We start from the raw sequence: 20,587 nt of genomic DNA on the forward strand, positions 1-20,587 counted from the left end.
CCCCCGGCTCTGGAGAAAAGAACTCCAGAAGGCTCTCTGTGGGCGGGGCAGTCAGGGAGCTGCGACAGCCCCAAGGCAAAGGCAGCTCTTCCTTTAACCTTTAGGCTCGGCATAGCGTAATGTCTACCTAAAGGCTGGAATAATAAAGTCTAGGTCGCTGAGACGGGAAGGAATGAGGTCATCCCACCCAGAGGCCCTGCCAGGGAAGGCGGTCTCCCTCCAACACGTGTTCCAGGACCGCCCTCCTGTCCGACTGTCTATTCTCTGCAAGTCTGTGGTCAGAGTTCTTGCTACCTACCTTGAGGCTATTTTGCACCAAGAAGCAGTTTTTTCTACCATGCAAGCTCTGAGTTGGCCAGGGGGTGATCATCACCTGGGCCCCATGCCTCTGCCATCCTGCCTCTCCTCCACCCCTTCTGCTCTCCCATCAAGACATCCCAGTGCAGAGCAGCCCTGACTCCTCCACTGCAAGCCTGCACACTGTGTCCGCTGCTAGTCCACAGCAGAATGCTGGGATAAATGCAGGCCCCTTTTTTTCAGGAGAGGCCTTCTGAGTTCCTTCCAAGCCCCAACCCACAGTCTACCATGTAGGAACTAAGGGCTCTGCTCTGCCCCAATCCCCACCTCCATCCCAGAGATCACAAGGCATTGCTTTTGAGCCCTTCTGATCTCCACAAGTCCCCTTAAATTCCAAAACCTCAATTCTAGCCAAAGCTTGGTGACAGCAGGGGCAAACTTGGGAACCCAATATCTCTATCAGAACAAACTCCAAGAACCTTTATACTTCTGATCTGTCAGTAGTTCTGGGATAGCCAGACCAACACTGAGCATGTGCAAGAAAAGACACCAGGGACTTCTGTGAAATGAGCAGTTCTGAGAGTCCCACTGCAGGGGAGTGCTAGATAGAGGTGAAGCAGAATGTAAGGTCTCCCCCAGATTCTCCAGGAGCCTCTCAATCCACCTTTGCCAGAGACCCTGACAGCACAGACTCCTGCCATTTATACCCTTGACCTCCAAGTCATGTCCCAGCGGCCCCTCCAGTTCTCACACCTCTCTGAAATACAACCTTTTGCATTTTTCTTTTTTGACATTCACTCATGTGTGTGTGAACACACGAGTGCAGGTGCACATGCCACAGTACACACATGGAAGTCTGCAGACAACCCAAGGTCGTCAGTTCTCTCCTTCCACCCTAGAGATGCTCGGAATCCAACTCGGGTCTTCAATCTTGGTGGCAAAGCCACCTTCTCCTTCACAGCCATCTCAACAGCTCTCTGGAGGCATCCTTCTACAGACATCTAAGCTGGTACAATAGCATAAGCTGACACACACACACACACACACACACACACACACACACACACACCCTACTGGGGCCAAGGACTGCTGGGTTCAGAGTTGTTCCGCAGACTGGAGCTGGGCTCCTGTGCTGGTGCAGCCAATGGCTCCTTAAGATCAACCGCATTTACTGATGCCTCTAAGGACCCCTTCACAGGTGAAGTTCTTCTGAAATGGGTACCTGAGTAGGTAGAATGCCCAAGTTTTCTCAGTTGTAGCGTGGAAAAGCTACACCCAAATGACACCTCATTCTAGATTCAGGATATAGTAGCTCAGTGACTCTGCCTCTGGCCTATTTTAGTAACTTCTGCCCTCTGGGATAGGGAAACCCAGGAGGGCCAGGTCCCTCCCTGAACAGACACACTCAGCCTTCGCCCAATTTTCAGGGTGGTGAAGGCATCCTTCTGCGGCACTTTCAGTTTTGATTCTGTGGCCTTGGCCCTGGCAGGTTTTGGCTGTAACACACAGCTGGAAGAGCCAAGCCCGTTTACCACAACCTGCTTTGGCCAAGATCTGGGGCCCAGTTCTGCTGTCCTAAGCAGTTTTAGAGAAGGTAAGGAAGGCTGGCCAGGAGTCCTGAGCCAAGCCAAGCAGACCGGCTGAGCCCCATCTGGAGCTGGGTCCAAGCCCCAGCAGCTGTGCGGGTGGAGCTGGGAAATGCCAAGTCAGCCACATTCCAGACTCTTCTTTGCAAAGCCATCAGCAAGCACCAACTGCACTGAACCAAGAGGATGAGGCCACTCCACCAGCTCTCTCCTTAGGAAGCATGTGGAGGAGTAGAAGGCTCACACAGATGAGGCTGGCTGTCCCTAGAGTGCCCTAGACACTGACATCTAGATAAATAGCCTTCCTTCTAGGCGGACGGTCTGAAAGAAGTTTGCAGTGCCCCTGCGGGTGTCCCAGTCACAGATGCTTCCACAGACACCCAACTAACTCTACACTGTCTAATTTTAGATTCGGGCAGCACTGGTTTTGGCCACTGAATCAGGCTAGGAGGCCAGAAGGGGAAGCTGGCACTTTCTTCTCTCCCTCTCCCAGAATCTACCAAGTCTTGAGAAATCTATTTATTGGATGTAGGATTCTTCAGTCAGTCATCCCTCACTACTGAGTTGTGCTCCCATCACCCTCTTGCTAACAACTGCTCTCCTGGTCCCCTTGTAACTTCCCCTGGTTTTGCAATACAATACCATCAGGATGGTCATTCAAAAGTGCTCTCTCAATCACCACGGTCCCTGATAGCTCTCTGGCATGAATCAGTTGGCCTAACACAACTTGGGCTCTGTCCACCTCTGCAGCTCCATCTCCTACTTGTCCACACCGCACCCCAGACCTGATCATACCATTTTGCTGTTCCCTCCATCTGCCCCACCTCGTTCATCGCCCACTGCCCACATGCTCCTCTGCTGAGAAGCCCTGGCTCCTGGTACAACCGGGTCAGGCTTTTCCCCCTGTGTAAGTGAAATATCACCTCTACTGTCAGCTCGCGCATGCCTTCCCTGCCCCGAGTCCTGGAACCTCTTACCGGCCTCTGTGATCACACTGGCTATATAATATAGTCCCCTCCATGCCCGGGACAGTGCCCTTTTCTTCAGATGCCCCCCGGGAACAAGCATAGAGCTTATCCCAAGGGCAGGCTGGGAAGTAAGAGTCAGGACAAAGCCATGTACGACAATCACCACGTCTGACGAGTTGGGGGAGGGGGATGATTGACTTTCTATGCCACCCAAACATTCTCTCTCCCTTCTTCCCACAGTCTCCATGAGGGACTGTTTCCCACTGGTGTCCACTGATGCCCTGCTTTAAATGTTAAACCCCGAGAGGGAAGGGCTGGATATGGCTTCTTTACCCTCGGATATGCCTGCAACCCTTGCTCTCAAGTCCAACCCAAGTTCAACACCCAGGAATTCTGCATTTCCTGAGTAGCTTCATTAGCCCTAATGCAGATCTGCTGCCCGATCTCCAAGAGCCCCGTGCCCCCGTCCTTCCATCACAGAAGAATGGCTGGCAAGTGTCTGTCTATACAGCATCCCAAGTCCAGCAGACTGAGGCAGAGTGCTGGGGGGGGGGGGGGCTGCTCACAAAAGAATCACAGTGAGCTTCCCTATTGCATCCAGCCTTACATTTAGACTTGCAATAGTAACTTAACTATCAGGTCTACCCCTGTCTACTGTATCTCCCATCCTTCTGGCTAAGCATCCGTTAGCACATGTTGAGTATCTACTGTGGCATCTAATTCTAGGAGGACAGCAGGGAAGGACCTCTGAGAAGGGGGTCTGTCACTATACCAGACAGTCACCAGAAAAGGGGAATGACATTCTCGACTGAAGGGGCAGCTAGTATGAGGATCCCAGGACAGCCAGTGTAGCCTGTGGAAGGAAGCTGGAGGGACCATGACAGTGGGAGGGGAACGAGAAGAGCAAGAGGCCAGCAGGACCTTCCTGAGGGCCATTCGGGTACAAGTCGGGGCTTCTGCTCAATGCAATGGGAAGATCCAGGAGAGCCCAGGAGGGCTAGCAACCCTGGTGCCGCCCCGTGCAATGCTTGCCACTTTCTTCCTTCTTCACTCCTTCAATCTCTTGCCTGATTTCTAAACTATTTCTTGGTCTATGCTGTCTTCCTGTTGATTAAAAATCCAGCCCTTGGGTAACACATACCCAAATAGTCCAAACTTCTCAACCCTGTCACAACCAAGCACGAGCGAGTTAATAAAAGTTTAAAATGAAAACCGTGGTTTGGGAAGTGTTTTTTAAAAAACTTCCTTGACCCTAAAATTACACCTAAAAGAGGAGTTAATTTTTTCACATACTTCCCTAAGGATACGCTGGTATGAAAGACATTGTAAATTTCCTGGTTTTTATTGCCTGTAAAAATCTCTTTGTCCTGCGACATGAGAGCACCAATCCTAACTTCCCTTGGTGGTGGGGCCTGTCTATGATCCCCTTCCTACAGCTTAGACCATACAGCCGTAGGTCCGTGGCTCCTGTAGAAGCCAGGTGAGGGGGGTGTTTCTACAGGGCCTAGACAGAACTTGCAGCCAGAACCCCTGAGCTGGTGGGTTGGCCCATACAGTCCCACCCAGACCTGCGATTTCTGTGCCTGTGCATTCTCCCTTATTTATGTTTTCTCTCCTTTTTCTAAACAACATAAAATACAGAACTCTAAATGCACTGGTTTTTCCTCATATGACAAATCCTAATTTACAAATGAAGAACATGTATACATGAAGCTGCAGAAATAACCAAGAATAAGATCATTATAACAAAACATCATAATAAAAGTTATCATAAGCTTATAGATTGCTTTCTTTCTAGAATTTTCCAATTAGTTGTTTTGGTCTGCAGTTGGTTGTGAACACCTGAAACCATGAAAAGGGATACAGAGGACAAAAAGGAACGACTGCACTTTGTGCCTGGGTTTTCATAGACAGCTGTTGTTGAGCAAGCTCCGGGCAATTGCTCACCGATAGGCATGTGATCGCGTGCATTTGCAACACCCAAGACTTCCCCTCCTCCTGACAACCGGGTGCATCGCCCCTATTTCAGATGTGAGCTGCTGACACTGGGGGAAGCCTTGGAGCAGCTCGCATCCATGACCTGTCAGACCCTGTCTCCATCTTTCTCAGATTCTGTGTTGTGCTTCCTGAGAGGGAGGCCTGGCCAGCATGCCCCAGGTGAGAGAAACAGAGCCATTACCAGAAACCAGCCTTGACCTCATGGAACCCTGAAGTGCTCAGATTAGGCACCCAGATAAGTTATTTTAAAGAAATATAGCCAGTATGCACTATTTTTTTTTAAGTTTTGTCTATGTGAGATCCCAGATCGTGAACTCTATGCTCCGAACAGGATAATAAGAGCATGGTACTACTGTACCACGAATCATCAGGATGACAACTTAACCATCGTGACTGGCTGAAATGTGACGACTATTGACTAAAATGTCCCCATTTCTGCAGGTATCGTTGCACACATCTGTGATCCCAGCACTAAGAAGGCAGAGGCAGGGGAACCACAGCAAGAACAAGGCCATTGTTCAAAATGGATTAAAAAATAAATCAATCAATGAACAAGAGAACCCTCCATTTCCCCCTCCCAACAGCTCTGACAAGCACATTTCTGTACTCTGACTCTTCAGGTTTGGCCCACGCAAGTGGAACCATGGCCACTTGTCCTTTGTGACAGACTTATTTCACTTAGCATAGTGTCCTCAGTGTGGCACAATTGCCTACGGGAAACCGAAAAACTAGTTCATTGTATACACACACACACACACACACACACACATTTTTCTACTAATTCATCCTCTGGTGGAATTTAGATTATTACACACCTGGGCCAGGAGCGCTATAACTCTGATGCAATGTAAGTGGAATTCTCCAGCTGGCTGACTTTGTCCAGCTGGGGATGCAAAACCATTACAGCTGTGATTATGGTCCAAGGTCCCATCCTAAATCCCAGCCAGTGGCCACTGCCACACTTGTCTTTCTAAGGGGACTGGAGTCTTTGTCATTCTTTGCAGCAGCTCTGCCTCCAGGGAGATGCTGGGGAATCAGGGCCCCTTTGGTGAGCCACACGAGCCCCGTGCAAGCTGCCCATCTTTGGTATGATGCCCTGGTACCCCTTTCTGCTGCTTTACGGAATCTAAAACCCCCACTCCTCCTTCCTGACCCCTCTAGTCCCTGCTATGCCTTCTCTCTGGCTTTGCTTCCTTAGCGTGTCTCACAGAGCCTGGGACCAGGAGTCTACCATTCTCTTCCACCTCTTTATTATTGCTCCGTCATCTTCCTTCTGCTTCTCCTATTCTTCCTCTTTCTCCATCCTCAAGCCCAACCATACTAAACTACACTTACCACACACTAGATATGTCTAATATCTGTCTATGAGCTAGTATACTCACTCCTCTGTCCTCTTTGAGGGGAGGGACATCCTCCTATTCCTGGATACCATGGTCAAGGACTTGACATACTTCAAAGAGTTCTCAGAGGATGGATGCATGCATGACGGATATTCTGACCACTGACACAATGGGCCCAAATCAGTTGGCTCCAGAGAGTCTGGCTACTAGAGAATGTGTGTATTTCAGCTCTGGGACTACTCCTGCTACCATACTGACTCCTGAAACAAGTCCACTTTGTCTACGGGAAGATGAGATTCTAATGTCCACAGTTCTTTGTGATTGCCAGGAGGTCAAAGGGACACGTGACTCCTGCCTTCCCAGGGGAGAAAAGAAATCATTAATGCCTGTGGTCCTCCCCACTCTGCTGGGTGCCCTGCGCTCATCTGATGCCCACCACCCTTCCTGCTTTTAAGGATTTTCACTCCTGGGGATGTATCTCCAGCAGAATGCTTGCCTGGCATCTGTGAAGCCCCAGATTCAATCCCCATTACTGCAGAAAAGACTCTCTTATGTTCCCCATTTTGGGTAAAATATCTGGAAGTTTTCTGTATGGCTGCAAATCAACCCTGTTATCAGAGCTAGAGGAAAGCAGATCAAAATTTTCGGAGACCGAGAAGCAGGAAAGTTTTCACCCACAAGTAGAACAAAGCTGTGGGCACATGGAGAAGAATAGGTTTCCAGCCCCTGGCCTCTCTCCCAGCCTCCCTTCGCATCTGAAGAGTCCAGAACTCCACTGTACTGCACCTGAGTCTCGCTCACATTCTCACCTCCCACCTCCAGTGGGCGCTGCTGAGTTAATGGCCTGAACCATGTCTGTGGTGAGCGCGTCCAGCAGGCTGGTAATAAATTCCATCTTCTTCCCTTCTGGACAGCCTAAAAGACAAGAGGAGATTTAAAGGCAGAATCCAGGTCACTTACCAAGGCAACAGCTTCCTCGAGCCCCATCCCCTCGGAGTCTTTGTCCAGCCAAAGACTGGGGATGTGTTCACTGCTCAAACGATTGCTACAAGCCTCCGCCATTCCCCTATGCCTAATTCACAGAGGAACACCAGACCCAAAGGATAATAACACTTTCAGCTTTTTTCCATCCCACGACATCCTGCTGAGTACCAATGCAGGCACCATGTAAATGCTAGGGAGAGAGCAGATGAGGTCCTTGGCCTCACAGACTTCACAGTAATGTGCCAAGCCGAAGGAGGGAGAGAATCCTCATGGTGCCAGCTGATTTGAGTAGACCTACCAAAAAATTTTTAAAAACTCCTCTTTTTGCCCATCTTTTCCCAGCTGAGATGATAACTAGACTCCTCCGTGAATTCCCACACTTCCTATTCTTGTTTCACTATTCCAGCAAAAACCCAAACATGGCCAAGGCTCCACACAGGTGCACCTGTCCCAGATCCACGCCACAAAGATGCTGGGGAAACAGCCCCCACCACTGCGGCCATGAGAGCCCTACTCACCTGCACAGCCGCAGCCCCGCCTCTACCACTGCAGCAGCTAGGCCCTTCTTTCTCTGAACCCCGAGGTCTCGAGTTAATTATGATCTCTTAGAGCAGTGTAGACCCTAAAGTGGGTTCTTGCTGTCATGCCCACAATGCCTCCCTCTTCTCCTGAATCTCTGTGTGCATGCCTTCCTTTATCGTCACATGACTGGTCTCCTTTACTCCGTGAACCTCGTGTCCCTGGGCACTGGGTTAAACCACGTCTGGCATGAAGTAGAATAGTTATCCTCACCCTGTTGAGGGGTGGCCAGAAGAAGGTACCCTGGCCTCCAATTTCGTGACAGTGATTTCTACTGACTTCACATGGAAAGTCCCGGACTTTCGGGACTCCCTGCTCCCAGCTCTCACTTTGGAGTCCCGATGGATAATAGGAAGATGGCACCGGTTCTCATCAGTAGAGACCTAATTTTGTACTGCGTAAAAACTGCTAATGAGCACGAGCTTGGATGGCTCCCACCTCTGCAGAGGTGTGGGGGTGTTTTCTCCAGCGATGCTCCTCGTGTGGGCCTAAGACAGAATCGCCTGGGAGAAAGCATCCCTGTGCTTGGGCTTTCTCGAGAAAAAGAGGGACTCGCAGGGAAGAGTCTGCAATCCACATATCCTGTATTTAGAATTCTTACTGTGACTCAGAGTTCACCACAAATAAGGGGAAACCCAATCTAGTGGCAATTTAGGGGTCCTAGGCTCTTGCCAGCATATCTCATGTCACCCCTAGTGGCCATGGTGCGTCAACAAGGATTGTCATAAAAGCATCCCGCGGAACAGGTGGCAGATGCCACCCAGACCCCTCAGGGAAGCCACTCCTTGGAAGCTACCTTTGTTTCACAGACCTCAAAATATTGTACCCACTTCACCAAGAAGGAGAATCGTCATCAAATTCCAGGGACAGAGTTTTAAGAGCATGACTATATTTCTAAGAGGAGGAGGAAAGAGCATGGGAGGGGAGCAATGTTCTCAAGGGCACAGGACTAATTCCCGATGCAGATTCTATGGCTTCTGGGTCTATACTCCTATGGTGGAACTTCCCAGCATGCCTTGCTCTACGCTGCCAGTTGGGAAAGCAGACATAGAGGAGAGGGTGGCCTCTGCACGGCGAGGGGACCAGAAGTCCAGAGAAGCGAAGGTGTCCGCAGTAGCAGGGCAGTGCCCCCCCCCCTACCTGGCAACTCCCTGTCCTTGAAGGGGTCGTCCGCCTCGGCACTCTTGGCTCTGGCTTCACTCTCACAACTTGGCATCACGTAGCTGGGAGGAGAGACAGAGAAACGAGGTGGGGGGGGGGGTCGGCAACTGAGTCTTCTTCAGCCACTACTGCCCGGGAATGATCTGTGTAACCACTAAGCCGAGAGCCCTCAGGGAGGAAAATAAAACAGTCCCCGAACTGTCCAGCAGCTGCAAGACGATCCAGCATAAATGCTCCCATTGAGACATGTTTAGGCATGTCACTTTAGCCATGCAAGCGTGATAACAATGCCATCTCCGATCTGCACATGGGACCTTTTTTTTTTTTTTGATATATAGGGCTTTGTTCATAACCTGGGTGGTACAACAAGCCTTTCGTCGGGGATCTGAGGTTGAGAGAGATGAAGTAGGTTTCCAAGGTCCACAGTTAGAAAGGAACAGGTCCCTAGACCCTCATCTGTCTCCCACGACCTGACTCTGAGAAGCAGGGCATTGACGACAATGACAGCATAGCCAGAAGCTGGTCCCCGTGTGATGCTCTGAGAAGAGGCCTTACCGTGTGGACGTCCCAGGCACTGGGCGCCCCGTGTCCACTAGGACACACCAGCAGTAGCCCGTGGACTGGTGGCACTGCACCGGTTTATAAAGCCCGCCAGGGGCGCACTCTGGGATCACAATGCCCTCGCGGGGATTCTGCCGGGCCTCTTCCAGAGCACTCTGCCTCTCCTGGTCACAAGAGTGGACTTTCTCTGTAAGAGAAGATGCAGCTTCTGGTGACGATCATGCCTCCTTCGGTCCAGAATCCATATTAAAAAGCCAGGGCCAGTCCTGTCCCCAAGAAACTAATGAATCTTCCCAGACAACCATGACTTGCATGCTGCCAAGGTGAAAACCTCAGCGGGCCAGAGGCTCCCTATGGCCGGCTACACTGCCAGAGGCTCATCAGCGCTTTCACCAAAGAGGATCGCATGTAGCAGCAAACCAGCCAGGGCTTCGGGGCTACTTCTCCAAGTAGCAGTTTGCTTCGGAACTGGAATGTTCCTCCATTTTCAGAGGTGTCCCTCCCTGCCTAGATACGCTGTCTACAGGCTTCAGGAGAGGCAGTAGAAAGACTCCCTAGTCCAGGCGTGTCAGGACAGAACCAGAGACCACCACCCTTGTCCAAGGTGATGTTCCACACCCAAATGGAAGAGCAACAAGAGCCAGCCTTGGCTCCTTTCACCCTCCAATACAGGTAGACAAAGAAAGAAAGCCAGTGGGCAGATTCTTCTATCAGGCAGGAACAGAAACAGCGGAGGCAGAAGGTGTCTGTACTTGGTAGCTTCAGGAACACGCAAGCATGTCCAAACAGCCAAACCAAGTCTCTCCATAGCCAGGTCCAGAAACAGTAACTGGGGCCCTATGCCAGATGCAGCCTTCTAACAGAAGCCTTCACTCCTGCAGGGCCCTTCACTGGAAACCCTGCCCACTAAATCACCCTGGCTTCTCTTCCTGATTTTTTTCTTTCTTTCTTTGACTGAGGGCTTTATTTGGGGGGTAGGCAGTGTTATTGTTTGATTTTAAAATTTTGTTTATTTTAATTATTTAGAAAGTAAAGTGTTGAGCTTGTTTCTTTATCACAAATAACATTTAAAAAAAAAATAAAATCTGTACAAACCATATGGCCCCCAAACGTAATGCCTCCACCTTCCTTAGATCTTGTCAGGCAAACACCAACACAACTTCAAGGGGATTACACCAGAGCCTTGGGAGAGCTCTCCCAGCTCCAATTTGGTAGCCTCATTTTCCTACCTCGTATTTCATGCCATGAAAGAGCTGACCAAGAAACAAAGGCAAAGGAAAACAGCTTTTACGGGCACCACGTTCGCATAACGACCTCTGACAGGGGCTTTAAATCAGGACTCTCTAAGGCCAGCCTCTCCAGCCATAAATCAGACCATAGCAAGATGCAAAGGGGAAGAGGAGGAACTCCTCCCCCTTTCACGGCAGCCACGATGAACCTAACTTCACACCAGCGGGCCTGAAACCTGGAGGAAGTTGGGACAAGAGCTAGGCAGGAAGAAGGGAAGACCCCATGGATGGAGTTCTAGAAATCTTAAAGGTTTACTGTCAGCTTCTATGAACACATATAGATAATTAAATCATAAAAAGGGAAGCTCTTAAATCTATAAAAATACAAATTAGTGTGGAATTAAAGAGAAGACTAAATATAGGATTTATCGCTTTAACATCCACTCTGAAAGTCTGGGTGTCCTGTAAGGAAAACACAGTAATGCCAGGGCAATGGTTCAGTAGGTAAAATGCCTACCACACAAGTATGAAGACTTCTGTCCAAATCCCCATCACCCATATAAAAAGCATAGCATGGGCACCACAATTCTACCACTCCACCAATCGGTGGGACAGGGGCAGATCCAGGAGGATCCCTGGAGCTCATTGGCCAGTCATCCCAGACGAGCTCCATGTTCAGTGAGAGACATTGTCTCAAAGAAAATAATAATACTAAGGGAGCGAGTAATCCAGGGGGAGAGCTGACTTTGGCCACTTGCCTTCACACTGAGTATATACATGTGCACCTCACCCCCACGCCCACATGAATATGTACACACACACAGCACCGACCATTTGTGAAAAATAGGCAATATGTCTTCCAGAAAGGGAAAAAAGAGAGATCTCTTAAAATGGCTTTTTAGAACTAATGACGCAAGCAAATATCCCTTGGATGAAATGCACCAGCCAGCAGCAGAAGGCCTTTGACCTCCTAGCCCACCCATGTTGGGCACTATTATGACCCCAGCTTTGTAAACAAGAAGAAAACAAACTCTGGAGATCACGCATTTTTCTCAAGTTCACTCCAAGATGGGAGACCTGGACTCTCCTGGAGGATGCCAGACAATCCAGTCCACCTTGCTAGCCTTAGCCACCTGTTCGTCAGTGAGAACACACTTGTTTTGACCTGGGTTCCTCCAGGACAGGCACCTGGCAGACTCCAAGAGCTCCATTCGAGAGCAAATGTGTTCACACACACCCCTCCCTCTGAGCCATCATCCCCTCTCAACCTAAGCACACGAAGCTTGGCCCTCAGGATTTCTGTCTCTTTGTCTCAGAACTAGAAAACCGAAAACCAAATGCATAGCTCACCCACCATTATAGATCTATACAGTGAGTGAAAGAGAAAGCATTTGAGTACTTAGTAAGTGTGAGATTGGCGACGGGAGCTCTATTAGTATTAATTCAATTCACACTGCTTCCAATCTTTGAAGATAGGTACTAACATCAGAGACACAGTCTGGCTAAATGATCAAGATTATGAATTAAGGGCCTGAGGCTGTGGCTCAGTCGGTATGCTTGCCTGCCATGCCAGAAGCCCTGGGTTTGATCCCTAGCACTCCAGAAACGGCGTGATGGTGCACTCCTGCAATCCCAGCACCCAAGAGACGAAGGCAGGAAGACCAGAAGACAAGCCTAAGATACACAAAGCTCTATCTAAATAATAATAATCAGAGTTAGGAGGAGGCAGAGGTGGAATTCCCAGCCCAGCCCAGCTGTGTTCTTTACCTCCCTACAGTGACATCTTCCATGGCTACAGGCTAACCCAAGCTTTATTCTGTTCTATGCTTTTCTTGGACTTCACCCTCCAGGGTCACTGTCTCCGACGGTTGTGTCTCTGTGCTCTTGCGCTGGCCAGTCCACATGGGCTCTAGCTGGCTGGTTTTAACACACAGGAGAGCAGTGTGGTGATGGTGGAGAGTAAGCCGGGCCTTTGAAGGTCTTGTAGCTTCTGCTTTCACTGTCAATGAGCTGTAAGGGCACCACTTAAGGGGGCTACTCTAGCCTGCTGGAGGAGCAGAGGCCACACAAGAAGAAAGGGGAAATAGCACAGCCCGCTAGCACACATGGCTGAGGTCAGTTTGGATGTTCCCGCCCCATTGGTCCTCCCCTTGGATGAGCTGAGGAGCCAATTCATGTAAAACTTGTGAGACAGCCACGCTGTCAACTGCAGACACACTGGCAATTCATTTATCTGTTGCACTAGTAGGTTTGGGGTAGCTTGTTATTTAACAATGGGTACCAAATATCTAGCTAGACCTGCTTAATTCTTTGTCACCTTATGCCAGAGGGCTTCTCGTAGCCCCTGCAAGCCTGAAAGTGATACAAATACTAATTAGAAAGTCCTAAGTAGACTTGCTACATATCTGAGGACCCAGAAGGACTCCATCCTTGGAGCTACCCTCTCCCCTTCTCTGTCACCTCCCAAATGAGGGTTACCACCTACCTCTACGAGTTATCTCAGAGGATGGCTTACAGAATGCAAGCCAGGATGACTTCAAGGGTCCCTTCAGCAACACTAACTCACGGATCAAGGAGCTCTGCTGACTCAGATGCACACTGCTCTGAAATGCCTCATCTCTGCTTAGGAAAACTTGGGAAACAGAGATAAGATACGAAGGTATGACCCAGTAACTATGAAAATGGGCCAGGGCTGCCCATATATGCCTGGAAGATATAACGCACACCAGAGAAGAGGGAACAAGGGGATGGAACCACACACACTTGGACACTTCCACACAGCCCTTCCCAAACCTGCCCCCCGAGATGGCGCTGAGCAGAAAGAGCTCAGTCACCCTCCACCTGGCAACGGGACCTCAAGAAGAAACGCAGTGGAAAAGCATCTCATGTTGGGAAGGCGCTAAGTCCAGGCCTTGCCATCAGAAGACACACAGTGTGTCTCTCCCCGGTCACACATGGTATGGGAGAGAACGGGACCAGCAGAGAACAGCAGCGAGCAAAGTTGGAGACAGGGCTGGAAAGGCCAGCATGAGCTAGATGAATGTCAACCCTGTCTATGGGACCAGAGCTCAGGTCTTTGTGTGTCAGCCAAGTTGGGATCCGCATAGAGGACATCTCTGTCTGCTAGGACTGGCTCAGGTCTGTGTCTTATGATTGCCAAAGGTAATTAGGAGCAGAGGAGAGCATGAATGAGACCAAGTCTCAGCTAATCCCCAGTACTCACTGGAGCCCAGAGTTTATCCTCTCTTCCGGTGTCGATTGCGTTGGGTGGGTCACTAGTCTAGGGGTTGTAACCCACCCTGCAATCAGTTATTCCAGGGTCTCGAAGGGGCGCTACCTGGAAGGGAATGAGCTAGGACAGAAGAATGAGGCCAAGCAGATTTGTCAAAGCCCCGTTTATTAGGATCATGGTTGCTGTTTATATAGCCCCTGAATGAGGGCTTGGGGGGTAGGGAAACGAGATTCTTGCCGTGTGTTCCAGGTCATGTAGGCCAGGTTACGTTCGGACAGGTAGGCCAAGAAGTCACAAGTTGCCACACCTGGTTCCCTGGATAGCTGGAATGTGAGGTGCGTTCAGCTAACAGATAACAGTTAATTGGGTATGGGGCAGGTTCTGTCAATAGAACATAATTATGGGTGTGGGGTTCCCTGCAGACTCCCCAGGGTGATGTTCCTGTAATGATTTTTAGGGGGAAAATGGCTCGTGACATTCCGGGACTCTCCTTCTTTGTCTTTTCTTAATTTTTACATTTTTTTAAAAGCAAAAATGGCCAACAAACAAACATTACAGGATTTGGGCTGGTCTTGCTTTCAGGCTATTGACTTTCAGAGAAGGAAGATCTGAGAGGAAGAAGGAAAGAGGAAGCTGAGTCTCCTGGGTAATCAACACTTCTGCACCTTTGAGTCAAGTCATCAGTGACCAGTGGGCGGACCTTACTGTGAGCTTTACCGTGAGAGACAAAACGAATTTCAAGGCGGGGAAAGTAGACAGTAGACAGAGAGGAGGCAGAGGGACTGTAACAGTCAAGGTTTACACACACACACACACACACACACACACACACACACACGATGAGAGGGAGATTTTTAAGGACTAGGTTCATGAACTAAGGATATAGCAAATCTAAAATGCATAGGCAAATCAGTCAGGTAGAAATGCAGGTACACAAGATGAGGCAATTTTGGACCAAGATCAATATGCTAATGCCCACAGTAGGACACAAAAGCAGGGCCTTCACAAGGCAGTCTGCAGGCTGTGGTTGTTGTCGTCGTCTTCTTCTTCTTCTTCTTCTTCTTCTTCTTCTTCTTCTTCTTCTTCTTCTTCTTCTTCTTCCTCCTCTTCCTCCTCCTCCTCCTCCTTCTCATCTTGCTTCTCCTCTTCCTCTTCCTTTTTTCTTTTTCAGTAAACTCCAATCTCTTCACTTAAATCTTGGAACTGACCACATGAGGCTGGCCCACATTATGCAGAACAACCTGCTGTAACCAAAACCAACTGTGGATGCTCACGTCACAACAGCTCAATAGTGTTGGGCCAGACAACAGGGTCAGGCTGCCCATACAAATGGATGTAATGAAAGGAGCATCGTAAGGACTTTAGGAAAGATGTCCTACATAGAGGGGAAGGGAGGAGTCATGAGCCTGATGTGGTGACTTGCATCTGTAATTCCACCACAGAGCAGCGGTGGAGGGAGCAGGGTAGCTAAGGCAGAGAGATGGGAAGTTTGAAGCTAGGCTAGGCTATGTAATAGATCCTATCTCATAGCTCAAACAAAATCTGTAGACTGGAAGGGTGCCCTGGCGAAGGATGTGGTCTCTTCTGATAAAAACCTAGGGGTTATTTAAGGAGCTACTTTGGCCATCCTGACAGAATTGCTTCTCTTCCTTGTGATAGGCAACGGAAGACAGCAGGATACTAGCAAGGCTGGGGACAATGTCCTTGAGAGGAGGACCCAATGCAAGATTCTGGGTGACAAAAAAAAGTCTGGGGCTCAGGAGGAGGTTAAAAAGAAGTGCTGGGGACATATGTGAACCTAGGCTATTAAATGGATATATTTGTACCTCAGTCTGATATCACATTAGTCCCTGAGAAGGCCAGAACAATTCTGAGAACACGTGATGAATCAGGAAGAGCTAAGACTCATGGTCTTTCTCCATTCATCCCTGAAGCTATCTCTGAGGGCTCTTCCCTGGAAGGAGGCTAAGGCACAGCATGGCTCCTGCTGAGTTTCTGTGCCCCTTACCCATTGTACTCTGACCCCACCAGTGTGCTTAAGGACCAGGTCTCCATCACATCCTTCCTGCCCACCACTCTGGTTTGCTCCTCACTCAGAAAACCACAGACTCTCACAGAGAAGGAATCCATGAAGGATATTTAGTCTAAGAATTTTATTCTAGCCAGTGCTCCAGAGATGGGGCCCACCCACAGCGGAATAAATGCCAGCCTGTTCTATATGAGACTGCAGGGGCTGGAACAAGAATCTCTGACCCCAACTCATCCTGGGAAACGCTATGCTCAACCCTCAGACCATCGAGACTAAATTTCTTTTTTTTTTTTTAATGAAGATTTGGAGTTTATTGTATCAATTCTCTTTTCCAAAAAACTTACTAAATAGATCACAACTTTACAAAAGGCATGAAACAGTACTTTTGCAATTGTTAGTAGATAAGTCGGTTTAAAGGCATCCAGCAGAAGCAATTTAAAAAATACAAAAATATAACTACATGAAATTTTTCTGGCAAAATGAATAGTGCACAATTGCTGATGACATGTTCTTTAAAGAAAAGAAGCACAATAAATTAACAAACTATGATCATCAATCACTTTTACATGCACACAAAATACACCGTAGACTTATTAAAGGTCTCTGTAATGACTCGCATCTTCTACCCCCAAAGTTTTACTAAAAAAAAAAAAAAATATGGAATGCTTCACAAATTTGCATGTCATCCTTGCGCAGGGGCCATGCTAATTAATCTTCTCTGTATCGTTTCAATTTTAGTATATGTGCTGCCGAAGCGAGCACAAGACTAAATTTCTTATGGGGATAAACATCAATAAAGGGTGATTCAGCCTGAGAAAATGAGAGGAGCCTGCTTGTATTTCATTGCAAAAGGAATCGTTTCGCTGGGCCAAGAATATTCAGGAAAACACTGGTTTTGTGTCGACAACAACGACCCTGAAACCTCTTCAAATACTTCCCGCCCATCTCGTCTCTTATCAAAAACGAATGAAATGCTGACCGGTGACCCACAATAACAAACCATACACTTAAAACAACCTTTCTAAAAGCGAGATGAAATTCCAGGGGCGGAAGGAATGGTGCGACTCCCACCGCAGGTCTCTCCAGCTCTGACAGCACGTGGGTGTCTGGTCCTGGGACCACCTGAGGATTTGGTGGGGAGTGGGACAGCAGGAGAAGGACAGAAAGGTGGGCTGGGGTTTTAAGGGGCTGACTTCACTGTTGAAGGGGCTAGGGTGGGGACTGTGGGTGTGGGGGCTGAGGGGAGGACCCTGCTGGAGTCATAATCTTTAGGAATGATTTATGGAACATCACGGAGACACTCTGTTTATTCAGGGACGTGAGGTTTTGGCACCTATGGTTTCAAGCCAATTATGTGAATAGGTTATCGCCTCACTGGGGACTTTGCAATTTTTTTCACAGGAGGGGCTAAGTGCCCCTCAGAGGATAATTTTTCCAAGCACCATTTGCCAAGCTGGCCTGCCATCTCACCACGAGTTTTCCACCACCTCTGTCAGTGAGGACCACTTGGTCACAGCCAATTCCCAGCTCTCCATATCCTGTGACTCAGAGTCATCTGTGTGGTTTTGAGAACCCCACAGAGAGGGAGATTCCACAGAGCCACTGCTCCCAGGACTGACCATCGGCTAAGGAATGCAAGCACCCAGAAGACAGGCCCAGCTGGGGCAAAGGAAAAGCAAAAGTCACCTACTAACAGAATAAAATCAGCCTCTGGTTGTTCAGACCAGAATAGATAGAGGTGGAGTATCAGAAACCGAATTTTCATAAACTTAAGAAAGTCACCTCTTCTGTTGCAATAGATTTCCTCATCCCTATCTTTAAAAAAAAAATCCTCTTTCTGCATAGTCTGCCACAAAACAGAATGAAAATAAAAGATAGCATCATCCCTCATCCTCATTCCTACCTTGGGAGGACTTTAGAGAGTGCTCGGGAGGACCCCTGATGGGCCAACTGGTTAACAAAGAACCACCTTCAGCTCTACCCAAGAGGGATAAGTTGGGATGCTGTATGATCTCAACTGGGTGGCTGTTTCCCAAAGCCAGAAGGAACTTGGGACATTCAGATGGAATGCTCCAGGAGCCAAAGATGGCGTTAATGGAGACCTGGGCTTCCAGGGCCCTGTGGCTGAAGCAACAGTAAGTGACCACTGCTCCAACTCCAGTGCACTTCACCCTAGGGACTGACGTAGTGGAAGCCTTCATAGATGTTGCCAGCAGTCAGAATAGAGGCAGTACAGCACAGAAGTCAAGAGGGCAGACCTTTTGCCTTCCCCCACGTGGCTCTTGACCTTGGACAGTCTCAAAGTCCCAGGTTCCTCACCTGTAAAAGTCGAGTAGCCCCTACCTGTGCCCTACAGGTGCTTATGAAGGTAAGATGTACTAATACGTGAGACAAGCTGTAGCTCAGTGGCGTGGGGCTTACTCAGCATGATCGAGGCCTAGATTCAGATACCTAACACCACAAAATATATGTACGACATTTAACCTGGTGCCACAGTAAGGTGAGAGGGGTGGTGCGATTATAACTATCTGGTCCAAGGCGACAGTGTCCTCCATCGCATCTGGGGTACACCTCATCTTCTTATACCTGTGTTCAGCTTGGCTCCTCAGCTGGCCTGTAATGGCTGGCCAAGGATCAGGTTGTGGGAGCAGTCTGCCCTGGTCCATGCAATAAGGGGGTACACAACCTACAGAGGAAATTTATGTCTCTAACTATATTTAGATATCTTAAAGAATCTGTCTGCTTTTTATAATAACATCCAGAACTCCAAAGCAACATCCCTGACAAAGCATTCATCGTCTACTAGAGAGGAGCACATCAAAGGCCCTGCCTTTGGTACACCCTTTCCTTACATTCTCATTGTGCTGCCCTCCCACCCTCTCAGGCCTTAGTGCATCACCACTGCTGATGGGCCGAGAGCCCTGCACAAGCCCTGGGCTAGCTGGACTCCTGTTTCCTAGTTTCAAAGTCAGGGGTGGTACTGGAAGCTTCTCAGGCGCTTCTTCCTCTAATAGCCCACACAGTTCAGTCAGAACAAGCACACCTTCCTATACTGTGGAGACTAATCCAGACCTAGTTGCCTAAGTCGCCGGAAGTTGAACGCCAGGAAGGGTTGAGTCAAGGGTAAGCATGCTGGGAGTTTTCAGCCTGTCCCTTGTACTCATGCTTCTTGAGAAACTGTTATGTGGTCCACAAACCACAGCAAGCTTGCTGTGCCTCCAAAGTTCCACCTTCAGGCAGAATTAACATCCCACATCCCCAGGGCTGGCTGGGAGCAGCTCTAACCCCAGGATAAACAGGCTCTTAGGCGGAATAGTCATGAGTAAGGATATATAAGAAAACAGAACAACCAGCCTGTGTAAATAGATTCTCTGAAGAACCTAAAATGGCCATGCATGGCTCACCATGGTCTGAAGTGGTAAACACCCACTTCCCACACAGACAGATACTGAGCTCCTGGGGAGGGGGGATGGGTAGAGTCTGTTTCTTCTGGGACGGACTGCCCCAATTTAGCACATAAACATCTTTCTTCTCAACTTCCCCCTAAAGCGTCACCCTCCTCACACCCCACCTCTATGGACTCATCCACAAAGCCAGGAGAGGTGCCCTTTCCTCCAAAGGTTCTAAGAAATCCTTCACAGCTGTTCTGCAGTGACAAGCAGCCTGTCCCTCCCCAGTTTTTCTTGGTAGTTTCACTGACTCTGACCTGCAGGCTCTGTGCTAGAAGAACTAAATTATAGAAAATTCAAGTTGAAGCAAGAGAGGAAGAAAGGAGTACAGACAAAAGGGGGGGGGTGAAAGAGAGATTTTTTTTAATTTATAAAAATTAAGTATATCTTTATTCTTCCTCCTCCCAAAATACTAATATTGCATGCGTTGATATCCTGCACAGTCATTTCACACACACATAATGAAGAGTCTCAGACTAAAGCCAAAGTCATCACTGACTTTCAGAAACTGGGAGGAAACCAATTACGATACCTGAGCAAGCCCTTTGATCGCAGCTTATTAACAACCGAGGACAAAAGGAAAATACTGGGGCATGGTTTTGTTACCGAACATCAAATTGCATATAAATTCACTTCTAGAAACAAAACTTTTGCTAGTAGGGGGAGTCCCAAAGACTGAATCCTGTGACTACACGCTTCCCATTCCAACACGACAAGAAACAAGACAGTGGGGCCACAGAGTAACGTAACCAAGAAAGCCAATATGAAAGCAAGGACAAACTGGACCATAGACCTGGCTCCCAGGCCCCCAGGGATAATCACCTTTCCTCTCCACAAAGGAAAACAGTAGAGAAAGGGCAAAGCCTTTGTTTCCAAGGGAAAGCCCTGGAAGACCATCTGGCCCCATCCTCATCTCAACCCTATTGGCCATGATTGACCAAAGCATCTTCATGAGCCCAAAGGGCAGACAGCAAGAAGGCCAGTAACAGGATGTGTTTTTATATAGATATTTTAAATGCACACAAGCCCAGGCCCGTCTCCGTTGAGAATGCTGGTAGATTACTCATTCTTCCTCCCGATCACGTCATGTGTGAGATTCCAGGTGGCTGTGGGGTATTTGCTTACAACGGCTACCACTGGTTTCCTTGCAAGCTGTTTATTTTTCCAGCCTCGG

At 48.7% G+C, this 20,587-nt stretch overlaps 1 protein-coding gene and 1 non-coding gene across 5 annotated transcripts in view; both read right to left on the minus strand.

Moving 5' to 3' along the window:
- Positions 1-20,587, minus strand: part of Smoc1 (SPARC related modular calcium binding 1) — a 157,218-nt gene that overhangs the window by 9,578 nt on the left and 127,053 nt on the right. For all 4 annotated transcript variants that reach the window (XM_050158455.1, XM_050158456.1, XM_050158453.1 and 1 more), the window contains 3 exons: positions 9,469-9,661; positions 8,893-8,975; positions 6,999-7,104 (listed from right to left, as the gene is read on the minus strand). In XM_050158455.1, the coding sequence (XP_050014412.1) occupies positions 6,999-7,104; positions 8,893-8,975; positions 9,469-9,661 (382 nt within the window). The remainder of the gene's footprint in view (positions 1-6,998; positions 7,105-8,892; positions 8,976-9,468; positions 9,662-20,587) is intronic.
- On the minus strand, positions 16,616-16,726 carry LOC126511498 (U6 spliceosomal RNA). Its single transcript, XR_007594707.1, has one exon. It is a non-coding gene; the product is annotated as a U6 spliceosomal RNA (small nuclear RNA).

Source organism: Alexandromys fortis, unplaced genomic scaffold (genome assembly GCF_014885135.2).
Source record: "Alexandromys fortis isolate MF-2015 unplaced genomic scaffold, M_Fortis_MF-2015_v1.1 scaffold_99, whole genome shotgun sequence".
NCBI lineage: Eukaryota > Metazoa > Chordata > Mammalia > Rodentia > Cricetidae > Alexandromys > Alexandromys fortis.